Source organism: Bacillus rossius, chromosome 2 (assembly GCF_032445375.1).
Source record: "Bacillus rossius redtenbacheri isolate Brsri chromosome 2, Brsri_v3, whole genome shotgun sequence".
Lineage (NCBI taxonomy): Eukaryota > Metazoa > Arthropoda > Insecta > Phasmatodea > Bacillidae > Bacillus > Bacillus rossius.
The window spans coordinates 124,476,321-124,492,874 of record NC_086331.1 but is presented as its reverse complement, the minus strand read 5'-3'; the positions used below and the strand labels follow the sequence as shown (position 1 = coordinate 124,492,874).

The 16,554-nt window shown below is 36.4% G+C and overlaps 1 protein-coding gene across 9 annotated transcripts in view; it reads left to right on the top strand.

Moving 5' to 3' along the window:
- Positions 1–16,554, top strand: part of LOC134529757 (secreted frizzled-related protein 5-like) — a 93,363-nt gene that overhangs the window by 26,640 nt on the left and 50,169 nt on the right. For 3 of the 9 annotated variants that reach the window (XM_063364161.1, XM_063364164.1, XM_063364162.1), the window contains exon 2: positions 650–724. The exons of 4 other annotated variants lie outside the window; for them this stretch is intronic. In XM_063364161.1, the coding sequence (XP_063220231.1) occupies positions 650–724 (75 nt within the window). Of the gene's footprint in view, positions 1–649; positions 725–5,641; positions 5,884–16,554 lie in introns of all 9 variants that reach the window. 2 more of the 9 variants (XM_063364160.1, XM_063364159.1) reach the window with 1 other exon arrangement.

Here is a 16,554-nt window from a genome sequence, read left to right as displayed (position 1 = left end):
TGTATTAGGGTCATAACAACACTGGTAGGAAATATAAACTCGACCTTACATAGACTAACATACTTTAGAAACCTACACCCGATGACGACATCCATCAGAAGAAATCAAGATGGCGGTCTCCACTTAACAAGATGGCTGCCTCCAGCAGACTATAATGCATGGGTAGGAGTGGAGAGCTTGATGATGGCATCGTAACGAAAAGTGCAACGCACAGGAGTGAGGAGCTCGATGATGAAGTCAAGTTTTTAAATTAAAATTTTCATTAATATTTTTTTATAAATTTTTCCCAATTTTCTAAGTTAATATTTGAGGATTTTCAAGATGGCGGATGTGACGTCATAATTCGGTGGAATGTTGCAGAAAACAAAATTGCAGAATCCAAGATGGCCGCTGGGGTGATGTAATTCAAGATGGCCGTCGGAAGTGACGTAATACAAAATAGCCGCTGAGAGACATAATCCAAGATGGCCGCCGGAAGTGATGTCATACAAGATGGCCACCAGATGTGACGTATTCCAAGATGGCCGCCTCGAATTCCCGAAATCCCCCAGCCACTGTGCCAGAATGAACTATAATTACCGACTAATAGTGTATAAATATATCTGTGTTAGCTTTTAATTTTAGTTCTGTGTTTGTTTCTTGGTTATAGACAATGAGTGTCAGGTTTGCAGCCCAATTGAGACATACGAAAATATCCTCTACAATTTCTGCAGTGCAGATTTTGGTAAGTTCATGAATACACGCATAAGTCTATTTAATAAAGTTACCTTAGTAAAAAACGTTTGGGTAAATTTTTAAAGTCACATTTCTGTTGCCAAATGTGTAGATTATTGCAAGTTCAAAATTGTAACTTAAAACTAACAAAAAATTTTACAACTAGATTTCTGCTGCATTATAAGAGTAATTATTTCACATTTACATATTTCATGCTTGAATTCTGAATGTTACTGTCTTGCTAGTGGTTTAAAGTTTACTTTACAACAGTTGTAGGTACCATGCAAGTGTGCATTTAGCTCAAAACGAAACAGGGTCAGAGGGATTCAGCCTCTTTCAACAATAAACAATAACAAAAGGAAGATTACATAACAGATGACAACAGTGTCTCCATCTCTTAATTATGTCTTTCAAGGTGTTAAAATACCAACAACCAACCTACCCAACATATGTTTCAGTGATAAAGTGTAAGTAGGGGGAGCGTATCAGTTCTTGAGCACACCAAACATATGAAAATTTGTAATACATCACCATCAAACCCTCTCCCCCTCCCCCATTTCAAACAAATTTATTCTATTCTCCCTCCCTCCACTCCCTTTCACCAGAGACATGCCCCTCCACCCCACTCCCTCTACAATAATATTTTTTGCTATTGTTTTTCCTCCTCACTTTTACCAGAGTACATGCACTATCTGCCCCTCCCCCTCATCAAGTCATCAATCCACTTTTTTCTATTGGTTTCCTCCCTGCCCCCTTTAACCAGATGACATTCCCCTCCCCCTTATCGCAGTGACAACACCTTTATCATTATTATTAATTCAATTTCTGTTATGATTGATTGTCATACCTCGAAGGTTAACTCCACCCCTTTTTTCCCTCCCACCTTAGCCCTCCCTTCCCACTCTCCATCGAAACCCTTTTTTAAATTTCCCTCTCATCCCTTTTGAACATATTTCACAAGTTGGGGGGGTAGGTGTCAGTAGTTTTGTTGGCTAACTTGGATGTCGCCATCTAGGATGACATCAGAGGTAGGTGATAAGTTGGGAGGTAGTTGATGCTGGTGTGTGTTGTTGGGAATCTTGAATGACATCAGAGGTAGTTCAGAGTATTGCTACAAGGTTGCACCAGAGTGGCATGTTGTTATTTTATTTTATAAAAATCTGTTTACATTGACTGGGATTCGATCTATGATCACTGGAGATATCTCGAGGTTAAAAAGAGAGCTCCATTGAAGAGTAAGGAAATAAATAACATAGAAAATAGGAATGGAGGGGGAAGAAAAAGAGCAGGTGGAATAATGAAGCACAAAATTAATTTTGTTGGTGTTCAAATTAACTGGGGGAAGGAGAGGAATAAGTATCTACCAGGAGTGCTAGCATCTTTAATACCAGATATGGTGGCCTAATGGCACCTCAAGTGATGTCAAAAGTTTCAGCTAGGAGTGTTAGTGGCATCCATCTTTAACTAACAACAATGTTACCAGAGCATGCCATACTCGCACATCAACAAAGTATTCCATTTAGTGCATGTGATGTGTGAACAAAACTTGTATTTTCCATGTATGAATACAACATATCTGTATCTCTCTCCTACTACTCTGAAGATGACCCCTAGTGGCCATGTAATTAATTTGTTTGCTCCCCGCCGAAGGTGGTTTTATCATAATACGTAAACCTCTCGTCACCTGACCACGAGTTGTGGTCTAGGCTCCAAGTAATACAGACTCAGCCATAAGGCCTTCTAGTTTATCCCGCACAGGGCGAAACATGCACCACTGAATTTACCTTCATTTAATTCGCCTGTGGGCATCATTCCCACGTGGCACGAGTTTCAGGGGCTTTCCGCCCGGACATGTTAATTACTGTGTGAATTGTCACGTCTCTAAGAGCCCGGCATTCAGCGGCTAGTGTTTTGTATTTGTGACTAGGGTCGTGTAGTGTAACAACCATATCGCGACAAAAACTGTGTTCAGGGATAAGTGTTTTGTAATTGTGATGTTACATAAGCCCTGAATATAGAATATAATCATACCACAGAAGACTCCTCAATCGGCGATTAGTTTTTTTGCTTTTTGACGTGATAACGTCATATAAATCGATGAATGCCGGCTGCACGCACGAAAAAGCACGACTCATTTTCACGTTCCGCTTGAGCCAAGCGTGCAAGAGCCGGCCAACCACCGTGCGAGAAAATCTTCTATAATATCAAACAGGTTAAGGCGGGCTTTTTAACTAATTGTTCGTGATTATATTTAAACAAATTATTTAAATTAAATTTGCAAAAACTGTAAATAATATTTGAAAATTCAAAAGTATGCACTTTCTCATCAATGTTTTCTTATGACGTTACCACGTAAAATTCTCGTCCGTAAACCGACTTTACAGACAACCCCCCCCCCCCCCCCCCCCCCCCAACTTTTTTTTTTGGTTAGGACTTATGACACGCAAAAGTCATCCGGTAACAGACACTGCACCGACTCACATTTCCACATGTGAACACCGTCATGGTTCTCTATGACCGCACCTCGATCTAGGACTCTGGCCTAATTAGTCGCTAGTAGCGACTTAAGGTGTGTCGGGACGAGTTCCGGCTCCAAGATCGATCCAGTCCATGCGCGGAAACAACGCCATGTAGAAGGGCTGTGTACGTTATAAATACTGTTCTGGGAAACAATTTTTCACTCCGTACTTAGCATAGCGTCCTGAGGGGCTTACAGCTCGAGGAGTTTCTGCCGAGAGTCGAACCTGCTGCCTCGAGCCACCGAGCCACCGAGCCACCGAGTCATGTGGCCAGAAACTACCCCCTGAAAAGAGCCTTGTGTATTAGTGCATGCAAACCCCGCTAGTTGGTGCAGGGGCAAATACCACCATTGCATTAGCTGAGGAATACAGGATGACGTCAACATGTTACTCAAAATATTTCTAGAAGTAACAATCTCCAAACCATAAATATCATGCTCTGTTAATTAATAACATCACACTTTGGCAGCACTTTATCAGGCTCCATGGTCGTAAATCCTTTCGCTAAACGAAGCATTCAAATATTATCTAACATTCATACCAATAATAATTGGAAAATTTGCTTTTAATTGCTTTATCAGGAATTAAAGTTGATATTGCTAAATTTGTGAAGGAAAAACATTGTGAAGTGTCCCATAAAAACATAAATATATATATTTTTTAAAAAGTTTTTCTTCTCCAAGTATTAGAGTATTACATAAATGGACATCCGGCAGCAGGAGTAAGAGTAAGGTGCCATGTGCCGATGTCCGCCATATTGGATGATCTTGACCTTAAAATTGGCCAAAACTGATTCAAAATCCCCCAAAATTGACACAAAGTTCACAAAAATAACCCAAAATCAGAAAATTAAAATTTTTCGTTTTCTAAGGGAAATATTCCATAATAACTTATATAATGCAAGTATATTTTGTTTTAAAAGAACTTAAGTGTCCCCAAAGAGGACTAAACCCCCCATTTACCAGCCACCAGTAAGTCTCTGAATCCTTATTGGATTAAGACATCACCACTACCATAGTGGTTTAAAGAACACTCCACCATGTTTAATTGTGATTTGACATCAACATTTTTTTTTTAACTTTACACGATTTCGTTTTCTAGGACTTTCTGCCATCTTGGATTCTGACATTTTTAATTATGATGTAATTTCCACCATACTGAAACTATTTAATTAATATCCAAAAATATCCGAAAAAATTAAAATTTATAAAAACATTTCATTTAATTTTTAAATGCACATACATCGTGGTTTGGAGTCACATGTTTGAAATTAGTTAGGGGCAAAAAGAATAGCGACACATGCTGCCTCCACAGAGGCTACTGGCAGATTTATCTGCCACCACCACCAGGCCAAGTACTATGACAGTTTCGGTAATTTGAGACCTCCACCAGAACTACGCCGGTACCAACGCGGGACTATGTTGTACTAAAATTACAAAATAGAACAGTTTCCTTTTTTTAAAAAAAAAAAGAACTGCGGTCACTTTTGTCTTAATTTAAAAAAAATTAAAAAAATTTTCATACAAAAATATAAAAGGCATATGCTAAATTAATAAATGATCAATCATGTAGGTATATAACACTTACTTTTAAAGGTCATAATTTCGAGCTTCGAGCGGTTCAATTCCTGCCTTTAGAACTGGAAGGAAAATTGTGTATTGGACTGGCATATTTTTAGACATATAATGCCATACAGAGAGTATTGATGAAGAACTGCAAGATCTGCTTCCTGAAAAGTGATGGGACCACTTAGAAATACAATTACCTGTTGGGTATTACGAAGTTTCTAACATTGCAAATTATGTAACTTGACCACTACAACACTATGATGAGGTACGGCGACTGCAAGCCTGCTCTTTAGAGAACACATCCATTAGCTTCAGTAATTGTCAAATGTACAACCAAAAATTCCTGCTAGAAGTGGGATATTCATCTCAAATGCCTCATGAATTTGTGAAAGCTCTGTTTCCAATTTACTATCAAGTTTCTTTTTTAAATATCTTCTTCCTGTCCTTGTTTTTATTTTTCATACAAAATGTCCTGTTTTTATTTTTGTCAAAATGGTTTGTTGACCATAGCATTTTCTGTGATGGAACTTTGGCCTTTTTTCATTAGATTTTTTTTTACTAATTTATATTAGAGAATGTGGACATAGGTACATGAAATAAAAATATTTAATAATATCTTATTAAAAATTTTAAAGGTAGATAATTAACTAGTAATAAATGTGTTTATTAGAACTATAGTCAAAGTTGTATTTTAATTTAGTCATTGTTGCATTATACAGCATGTGTTTACCTAAGTATTGTCAAAAATAATGTTTATTTTTTTTAATGTGTTGTTCTGATATAAAATATTACTTAGAACACTCTTACCCAACTCATTTAGTTTCTTACATTTGATTTCAGTTCTTAGAACAAAGTTTCATCGTATACGTAAAGCATCACTCCTTTGTAAAAAGGCAAAAGTTTTGAAAGGATATTCTAACTTCAGTCAAGAACTAAGGTCACGTGCTATTTCCCTCCAGCCTTCTGACATTTGTTGTGAGAAGAAGTCATTAAATACCAAGAATGTATATTTGGTTATGGGAATAGCCACAAAAAACAAACTTAGTCCCATATTCATCATGCCTTGGTCTAAAAAAGTGAAGGTAGGTATAAAGTTTAACTATTTTGTTTGTAACATGTAGGAATGCAGGAATTTTTTTGTATCATGTAGGTATTTTTGGCTTGGCATGTTGTCTGCATCTAATCCAGCTAAGGTGTGTGAAAGTATCATTGTACTAAATTCAGCAGTGATTTTTATGGATGTGCATAAATTTCAAAATCAACATTAATAATGGCAGGATTAATTTAGAGCTTTTTATGTTGACATTATACTAAAAACTAACAAAAAATAAATACTGATTCTCCTTTCAAGAATATTGCTATTCAGTGAAACACACAAAATAAATGTTAAAACTTGATCTGCAATATGCTATCTTTCAAATTTGCATTGTAAAAAAATCAAAACTTTCAATTCTGGTAAAGGAGCCTTAAGAATCTGTTACTGAAAATTATATCATTGGTTCTAATAAGCCTTACTTTAAAATAAGTTTTTTTGTTCAAATGAAATTCGAGTTAGTTATACGGTAACATTATTCTTGATTATCAATAGCAAATTAAAATAAGAGTGAGAAATTTTAATGATAATTTCATTTTTTATGGGAACTGTAATTTTGATGTTATTTTTCAACTTGTTCTAGCTTTTCTGCATTGGGAATGGATATTAATGTTAATTGTTATAAATAATAAAAGTTCCTCGACTGTTGGTAGGCATGTGACAAATAAATAAAGAGGCAACCTGCATTTTTAGTTTTTTTTTGCAGTGTTTTCAAACTGCTTATAGTTTACTTGTTTGCAAATCATCATATAATTTCCAGATTGCAGATAGTACCACTATCTGATCTTTCAACCATTCTGCTGTTTACTGAGCACATATTTAAATAAACTACTTACCTGAGGTTACATACAACACTTACTACTCTTTGAAAGCAATTAAATGTTAATTATTTAAAAATAGGTGTACGGTACATAAAAGGTTTAAATTAAATTGAATACAAATAATAAAATATTCTTCTTATTTTTTAAATTTAAATGTTCACACAGGCCTTGTTCACAAAATAATATCCCTTTGAGTGACTTAAGTTTTCACATGCTTCTTGCATGCCTAAAGTTAGGTAGCCAGTTTTGGTTACTTGATGCAAATAAATTTGTATTCTCGTTCTGTATTGCCTCTTAACTGACTTAGTGTTGTGTTCCATACACACCTGTTTATTACTTTTCACAATACTTCTTACAGATCAACGCCATCACCACACTTGCGCAACACAACTGTCTCTTAGCCAGTACTGCCACACTGATAATCATAATATTCCAGCACTTCTCCACATATACCATAACATATCCCACACTATACAATTGTAATTTTCAAGCAATGCTATTGGAAAAATATGCTGTATTTTTTTTTAAGTCTGGCACCTCTCCTTCCCAAATTTTTTTTAAATGTTTTCTCTATTTGTAATATGATGTGATAGCACTATACCACACAAAACCAGCTAGCTAACTAACTAACTAACTAACTGACTAACTAACTAACTAGTAGGCCAGTACACTGTTCTGAGATTGTTTGGTAGGTATGGTTGCATTGGAAGGTTTTAAAATGTTTTCCATAATGGTCAATCTAAGAAATGACTGTTGTTTACTGTGAATTAGGTTGAGACGTGTTAAAAACAGTCAGAGTTGTATTTTACATATTTTATTGCCAAGCTATCCCGAGACGATACAGACGCGCGGCCATCTTGGCTTGCAACTAACTACAAAACAAAAACACAAGTACTACTCTAGTCACAAGAGGGTGATACATATTACACAGTATGTGTTACAATATAATATTAAGATTTAATAACCAACACCCTCCCTTAAATCTTAATTTTATCTGCGATACCCTTCCTCAGGATCAACATTTACATTTACCCTTTTATGAGACCAGTGCCTTCAAGACATTTTTCATGTTTATATTTACATAGGGGTTTTGTCAGGAAATCGGAAACATTTTTTTCACTAGGTACATAATTGACACAGATGTTACCATCCTTAACATGTTGTCTGATAAAATGATGTTTTATGTCAATGTGTTTTGACCTCTGGTTTACAATATTATTTTTTGTGAGTTCAATAGCTGCAGTGTTGTCACATAGAACTTGAATGGGACCTTTCGCAACACTTGGATCTATTTCTGTCATTAGGGCCTTCAGCCATAAGGCCTCTTGGATGGACAACGACACACTCATGTACTCTGCTTCACAGGTTGATAAAGCTACAGTTTTCTGTTTCTTACTACACCAGGAAATAACAGAGTTCTGAAGTTTGAAACAGTAACCTGAAACTGAGTACCTACTGTTGAGTTTATTTCCCCAATCAGCATCACAATACCCTACCAGATCACTTTCACCCTTTCCATCATACTCCAATCTGTAGTCCAGTGTCCCCTTAATATATCTTAAGAGTCTCTTGACTGCAGTCCAGTGAACTTCTGTGAAAGAGTCATTAAACCTACTCAACAGACTTACCGCATAGGTGATGTCTGGGCGAGAAATCTGTGACAGGTACAAGATACTCCCTATCGCCTCCTGGTAGGGAATCCTCTTCAACTTCTCTTCATCTTCTGCTTTTCTCTGCTCTGTGAGGTCCAATCCCAGGTCCAATGGTGTGCTTGCTGGTTTCGAGTGTTCCATGTTGAATCTCTCCAGGATGTCTTGAGCATAGCTCTTCTGTGCAATCCATAGCTTTCGATTTTCTTCATCTCTTGATATCTGCATTCCCAGGCATTTCTTTACCTTTCCCAGGTCTTTCATGTCAAAGCTTTTCATTAGCTGTCTTTTAAGTTGTTCAGCTAATTTGTGGTCATCATAAAATATTAAGAGATCATCCACGTAAACTGCGACAATCAGGGTGGTTTCATTGTTCTCCATCTTGTAAATGCATGGATCAACTATGGATTGCACTAAGTTCGATTGTATTAAGACTTCATGCAGCTTTTGGTTCCAGCAGCGGCCACTTTGTTTCAAACCGTAGATGGATTTTTTTAGCTTCCATACTTTTCCTTCTTCACTTTTATGCACCACTTCAGCGGGAGGTAGTACATAACAGTCCCTGTCGATTTTTCCGTACAGGTAGGCTGTGACGACATCCATGTGGTCTATGGACAGTCCCATCCTTGCGGCAAAAGCAAAAAGATACCTGATTGAGGTATATTTTGCCACTGGGGAGAAAGTCTCATCATAATCTCTCCCAGGAGTTTGGGCACACCCCTTTACTACGAGCCTTGCTTTGAACACCTTTTTGTTGTCTTGTTCCTTTACTTTCAACACCCATTTCGTCTTTAATAATTTCTCGCTTGTGGGTAGGTCGACGAGTTCAAAGGAATCATTTTTCTTTAGAGAGTCCATTTCACTTTTCATAGCTCCTTCCCAGTCTGTTTTGTGTGGCCCATTCATTGCTTCTACCAGTGTTGTCTCATGGGTGTTATTGCACTTTGTGAGGTAGGTTTCATGATCCGGAAAAATTTTTGGCTTTGCTTTTCGTTGGGATTTTCGCAACACAGGTTCACTTTGTTCTGTAACTGTCTTTTCATTTTCACTTCTATCTTGCAGATTTTTGAAGCCACGGAAGGGCTCATCTCCCGATACACTTTCTGTTTCCTCTTGGTCGGTGCTCTCCTTTGTGAACACTACAGGATTATGTTCGATTTCTTTTTCACTTGTTTTCCTTTCTAGAATTTCCATACCTTGCCTGTCTTCAAAAAACTTTACATCTCTTGAGATTATCACTCTTTTTGGATTTGTAGGATTGATTAACTTGTAGGCCCTTGACTCTTCGCTGTACCCTACAAAGATACATTCTTCACTTTTTGAGTCCAACTTGGTCCTGTTTTGCTTTGGGATGAGCTTCATTGCTTTACAGCCAAATGTCTTCAGGTGTGATATGTTTGTTTGTCTCCCAGTCCAGACCTCTTCCGGTGTCTTCTCTTTTACTGCTTTTGTCGGGCTTCTGTTTTTAAGGTACGTTGCGGTGTTGACTGCTTCGCCCCAATATTTTCTGTCCAGGCCACTGTCTTCTAGCATGGTTCTCGCTTTTTCTATCAGGGTGCGGTTCACTCGTTCACTGACTCCATTTTGCTCGGGTGAGAAGGGAGTTGTCCTCTCATGGATTATGCCACAGTCCTTCAAAAAACAGTCAAAGTTTTTATTTACATATTCTCCCCCATTATCTGTCCTCAATGCTTTTATTTTGTTTCTAAGCAGGTAAGTGAAGGTCTTTCGACTGAAATCATCAGTGAATGTTAGCACATAGAGGGCACCGCCCCACGTGGGCGTGCTCATTGGTCCGCAAACATCTGAATGTACTAATTGTAGTACCCCTTTGGATTGAATCCCTACGTGTTTGCTATAGGAATTTCTACACTGTTTTCCTTTTACACAAGCTATACAGTCACTGTCTATGTCATCGCTGAACCTCATCCCAGTTGACATGCTCCCGAGTTTGCTCATGGATTTTCTGTTCAGGTGCCCTAACCTTCTGTGCCACAAATTTCTTGGTAGACCTACTGTTGTATCTTTTCCGTAAATGTAATGATCCCTTAAGGCGTTACTTTGGTTTCGAGTGCTTATGTCGTGAAAGTTGCACTTCACTTTGTAAATACCCCCTTGATTTATAGCAGTTGTAATTACATTTCCCTTTATTTGGCATTCCTCATACACCCTGCACTCTTTGCTATCAAAAAACACTTTCAGTCCCTTGTTGGTCATCTTGCTGATAGACAATAGGTTTGCTGATAACTCTGGTACATAGAGAACATCTGATATGTTGACTTCACCCTTAAGTTTGACCAATCCTGCACCCTCAGACATAATTTTATTGCTGTTTGCAACAACAATTTCTTGTGTGTTTTCCTTCATGTCTTTTATCCAGTGCTTGTTCATCGTCATGTGGGATGTAGCTCCCGAATCCACTATCCAGTCTCCTTTGTCAGCGGTCACTGATGATAAGGCTGCGATTAGGGTGGTAGGTCTGTCTTCTGTCGCATTTGCCCTTCTAAAATGGTAGTTTTTCTTCATATGGCACTCATTTGATTTATGCCCTTTTTTGTGGCAGTTGAAACAAACAATGTGGTTTTTGCATACGTCCGCTTTGTGTCCTTTCTTGTTGCACTTATAACATGTGATAGTTGCCGAATCGTCTTTCCTACCTTTTGTTGTCAATGCGGATTCCTCGGGGCGATGTGGTTTTGCTACTTTCTGGATAAGTGTTGATCTTATATAGTCTGAAGTAGTTTTTACTCCTGTGCTCTCCATTGCCATTATCATTGGTTCGTAATCTTCTGTTAGGCCACTTAGCATAATGACGCCAAGGAATTCATCATCGATCTCGGCATTTATGGCTTCTAGCTTCTGCGACAGGGACAGAATTTCGTTCAGGTATTCTTCCATACTGCTGAAATCTCTCAGCTGTATTCTGAATAGTTTTCTTAGTAAGGATAACCTCCTTGTCAGCCCTTTGTCTTCGTAGGTGTCTTCTAATTTGGTCCAAACTTGTTTAGCTGTTTTGCAGCTTTTTACTATGGGATATAGGCTTTCGTCTATCATCAGGCAAATCTTGGATTTTGCCTTTTTATCCCTGGTTGTGTCTTCCTCGGCGCCATTTACACTCGGCCACAAGTCCTCTGCGGTGAGGTACATTTCCATCCCAAACTTCCATGAACTGTAATTTTCAGTTCCTTGCAGTTTTTTGATGCCGGGTAACCAGCTAATTTGGGTTTCCTTTGATTTGTTGTTGGCCATAGTTTGTGATTTTAACACACCCCGAGTGTTCGGACGTTTTTACAGATTTTCGCGCTTTCCCATTTGTAAAACACGGCGTGGGTCGGCCACTTTCACACCCCGATAAACTATCGCACCGAGGAAAAATGCATTTTAAACTCTGACATCGCCTGGGCCCATAACCTGTTGTTTACTGTGAATTAGGTTGAGACGTGTTAAAAACAGTCAGAGTTGTATTTTACATATTTTATTGCCGAGCTATCCCGAGACGATACAGACGCGCTACCATCTTGGCTTGCAACTAACTACAAAACAAAAACACAATTACTACTCTAGTCACAAGAGGGTGATACATATTACACAGTATGTGTTACAATATAATATTAATATTTAATAACCAACAATGACAACTATTTTATTCTCTGTGCTATTAGAATATGTATATTGGGAATTCTTATTCTTAAACATCTCTTATTTATCACTGCTTGTTCTTGACAGGATGTTGAAGTTCTTCACAAAAATATCACAGCACTTATTGACTATATACTAATTCACCAAAATCTATTATGACACATCAGTTGCATTTCTGCCCGTAATATGTGAATGCTTCATGAAGTCCAGTCAAGCTGCTTAATATGTACTTTGAATATCCCTCCGCCAGATGGCAAATTCAATATGGCCAGGTTCTAGTGAAACTGTCAAGCTGTCACAAATGCAATGACATAAGTTACTTTTACACCAAATATTACTTTACTGCTCATAAATTTGACGTAGGTAGCCAGACTTTTCTTAACTATCCCTTTCAATAAGTCTTTTAAAGTGTAGAAATTCTTTTCTTGTTTACTGCCAGCTGGACAGGGTGTAAAACTGGCTATGTTTGCTTTTAATTATATGCAGTTATGGATCTTGACTTTTCTCAATGATTGATTAAAAAGGTGTTGAGATAAGCCTGAAAGCACTAGATACACACATAATATTTGCAAACATTCTAGGTGAACAGTGTTTGACATGAGTAGGTACATGATCCATTTAAACCTTACCGAGTTAAAGAATATAGTTGCAGTCCCTTGAAGTTGAAAGACATGAATAACATGTACAATGAGCATTAGCACATCAGGGTGTGTCCTGCAAATTGTTTGTATGCATCCACACATTTATTTTTTTAACATATTAGGCATCCACAAAATTTTATGAAGGGTTCAACTGAAGAAGATTTTGTAATTATCAATGATCTCCATTATTCTTAATATTGACAGTAATATTAAATCTTCATTTAATTGGTAACTTAATTTAGATTTTTTCCTTTCTTTATAAAGGAAAGTATAAAAATAACTTGAGAAAACACCAAACAAAAAGTTTTAAGACCAACTAGAATGAACTAACACCTGTACAAAAATTAGTTGCTAAGGTGTCACAGTAGGTTATAATAAAGAAATAAAATTATTAGGAGAGTGTAAAATAACTATTTATTAGCAATTATTAAAATATATAATATTAAAAAATACTTAAATAAGTAGAGGCCCTGGCATAATACATCAATGTTCACACTACCAACACCCACTTTCTGATTCCACACCTCCATAGGTTTTATAAACCACTCTCTCTAATGCATCACACACATCATGTCTGTCACTTCCATATTCAGGGTGATTCTTTAATTAATTTACAATCTGTGGAGTAGGATTCCTTTAATAAAAGTAAGAATTATACATTTCCTCAGAAAAGTGATTCGCATAAGTGACTTACAAGCTCTTGATAATCTCATAATAAAATGGTTTACTTTCAAAATGTCACAAAACCGTTAGAGATAAAAAAATGTTATAGGTAGAGACCTGGAAATTTTTTGAGTAGCAAGTCTTAAAATTCTTGGGTAAAATTATGGAATAAAAAAATGGGTGCATGTACTTATGTACGCGCGTGAGAAGTTATACTTCTTTGGCATCATTAAAAAATAGTTTTTAATTGCATGCAAATAATTAATTACAATAAAATTATAAAAGGGCTGGAAAAAGATAGTTAACTCAGTAAATAAAGTTCAGTTTAATTTTGAAAAATTAAATGAATAAAATTTTGAGAATAATAAATATGACGTAATTTGTACTAAATATTATAAGATTCTTAATTTTAAATATTTATTATTGATTATTTAATATTTTAAAAGAAAAAAATAAATTTAATAATAAATTCAAAACATTTAATTTAAGTTTATTCATTTTTTTAAATATTAATTATTTTCTTAGTTTAATATGTATTCTCTTTTCATTTTTATCAAAATTTTTTCATAAAATTTGTTCATTTATTTTTATAAATATTTATTCAATTTAATAACAAATATTAAAAATTAAAATTTTAATTTGATGTTCGAGTTTAATTTTTATCACAATTTTTTTATTAAATGTTTTTTTTTTTTAATTTATTTCTTTTTTTTGTAAATATTAAATAACCAATAATAAAATTTAACATTATTAATTTAATAATATTTAGTATTAATTATATTAAATAATATTTTAATTTATTTCAATAAATAATACATACAGATAGTTAACCTCAATTATATTGGAGCATATGAAAAAGTATATAAGGACAATTTTCTTTTACTAATATTTACGAATAGTAAATAATATTAATCAAAATATTCAATTTAAATCACTACTGAATATAATTTATTAACACATATATAATTCGCACTTGTATGAAACTAAAAAACGTGTTGTGAATGTAGAAACTAGAAACATGTGGATAAATATTATAAATATGAAAACAGTGATCAGAAGTGATGAGCGTGCCAACATGCGTGACTAATAGAGGTTCTATTTCTATTCTGTTGGTAGCTTTTTTTTGAGACTTAATGAGTGGTTTAGGGGGCAGCTTCAACCTGTTAATTTTGTGTTACAGTGATGCGCGCGCATCTTAAAATTTCACTCATCATTTTTTCATAACACGCCTAAATAAGTATAACTTAAAAAAGTAAAAAAAAAAAAAAAATACCTACCGCCGTGTTTTGATCCACAGCCCTTCAGCATATTGACCGTGCAGTATAACCACTGCTCTGACAGAAGGTTACGAGGAAAATGTGTATTATATTGATGTAATACCAAAATAATGTTTTTTTTTAAACCTTGAAATTTACTCTTTACTATGACTATTTTAGTTTACCAAAATAAATTCCATGGTAATTTCACTATCATAAAGTTTCATTTGGCACACCAATACGTTTGGTATGTCCCCTAATGTGGGTTTATGTTCATACACGTGGGTCCGTCGTCTTCCTGTGAAAATGTCGTCACATGGTGCGCGCGCAGCTTCAACCTGTTAATTTTGTGCTACAGTGATGCGCGCGCACCTTAAAATTTCACTCATCATTTTTTCATAACACGCCTATAGAAGTATAACTTCAAAAATAAATTTCTGTGGTTTAAAAGACATATATATCAAACCAAGTGCCACATTAAGTTATATAATATGTTAAAATAAGTAAAAATAGATTAATTCCACTTATAGTATACTTACAACAAAATATTTTCAGAGAAGCCAATTTTAATTCATACTTATTAATAAAAGAAAAGAGAGATTTAATTTATATCCATGAAAAAATTAAAGGGCCCTTTGTCTTGCAAAACATACCCTTCTTAGCACCCCTCCCCACCAGAACCCAGCCCATCAGAATTCTGGAATTATTATTGTCATTGGGGACATGGAAATTGTGGCTGGGAAAAATGTTGTTGACTTGGGTGTAACTGCTGGGGCTGGCGAGACCAGGCTATTCAAGAAGGGCATATGAAGAGAAAGGGGTCGGCCAGCGCTGGACGAATAAGAGAGATGGTGTAAAGTAACGGTCATCTACTTAGTTATCTATCCTTCCTGCTTGAAGGTGGCTTCTACCATACACCAGTGATGGGAGTTTATTTTGATCCCTTTTAAAAATATATTGATGCTTATCTAACAGGTTATAATAACAATACTTATTTCATTTATGTTAATAAAACACTGTGAACGAGTGCTAAATAGTTTCTCAAATGCTAGTTTGAAACTGAGATAAATAGATAATCTCTGCCTTCCACTGCCACTTGATAACTACGGTAATAATCTTCTGCAGTCACATACCATAATTTTGGGGTATAGCATACAATCATTTCTAACGATTAATTCCATGTGGTGTACCACAATATCTGACACAATGTATCATTTTTAAGTGACATGGCCGCGGCCTAACTGTCCTTATGCTAAGCGGGGGTTTGCGTCGATACATGTACTGAGATTAATTTGTGGGCGCCACCGTGCAAGGGGCACGGACCCGGGAGATACTCTTTTTCAGGGCCGTGACGTCGCCCATGTGAGGCGTGATTTTGACCCCCCCTAAAGTGAATCCTAGTACTCGCCACTGTTCCGCTCTCAGTGTCTGGTATGCTCTTCACCTACGCAGTGGGCTCTTACGGCGTCCCACACGCCGTCACACTATGGATGTTGAAATACAAATAAAATCGTATGCTCTGGTTTACTAGTTGCTACTTCGTCTACACCTTTGATTATATCACACAACGCCTGCGGCACGAATCGGTTCACGGGGTGCGACCTGACCACGTGGTCACGCTCTACAATTGGGTTATTAGCATAAAAAGGACCATAGTGGTCACTCATACAATTATTTAAACAGTCCCCCCGACTGAGAGAAGCCCTGAGGAATTACGAACGAAAGATTTCAGATGATTAAGATTTAACAGAATTACTTAGCAGTGCAGGCAAGCGGTGAGGTCCCCGGGGTACTGATGTGTCTGCTCTCGGTCGGTGCTGGCGAAGGACAGGGGTGAGCTCAGGGCTCTGCTAGCCTATCATGGCGTCTTCACGCTGAACCAATTACTGTTATACCTATTTACGATTCCGTGCCACAGGAAGCTACAGGTCAAACATGAAACACACTTAATAATTATATTACACCTAATGCATGATAAAAACTATTAACTA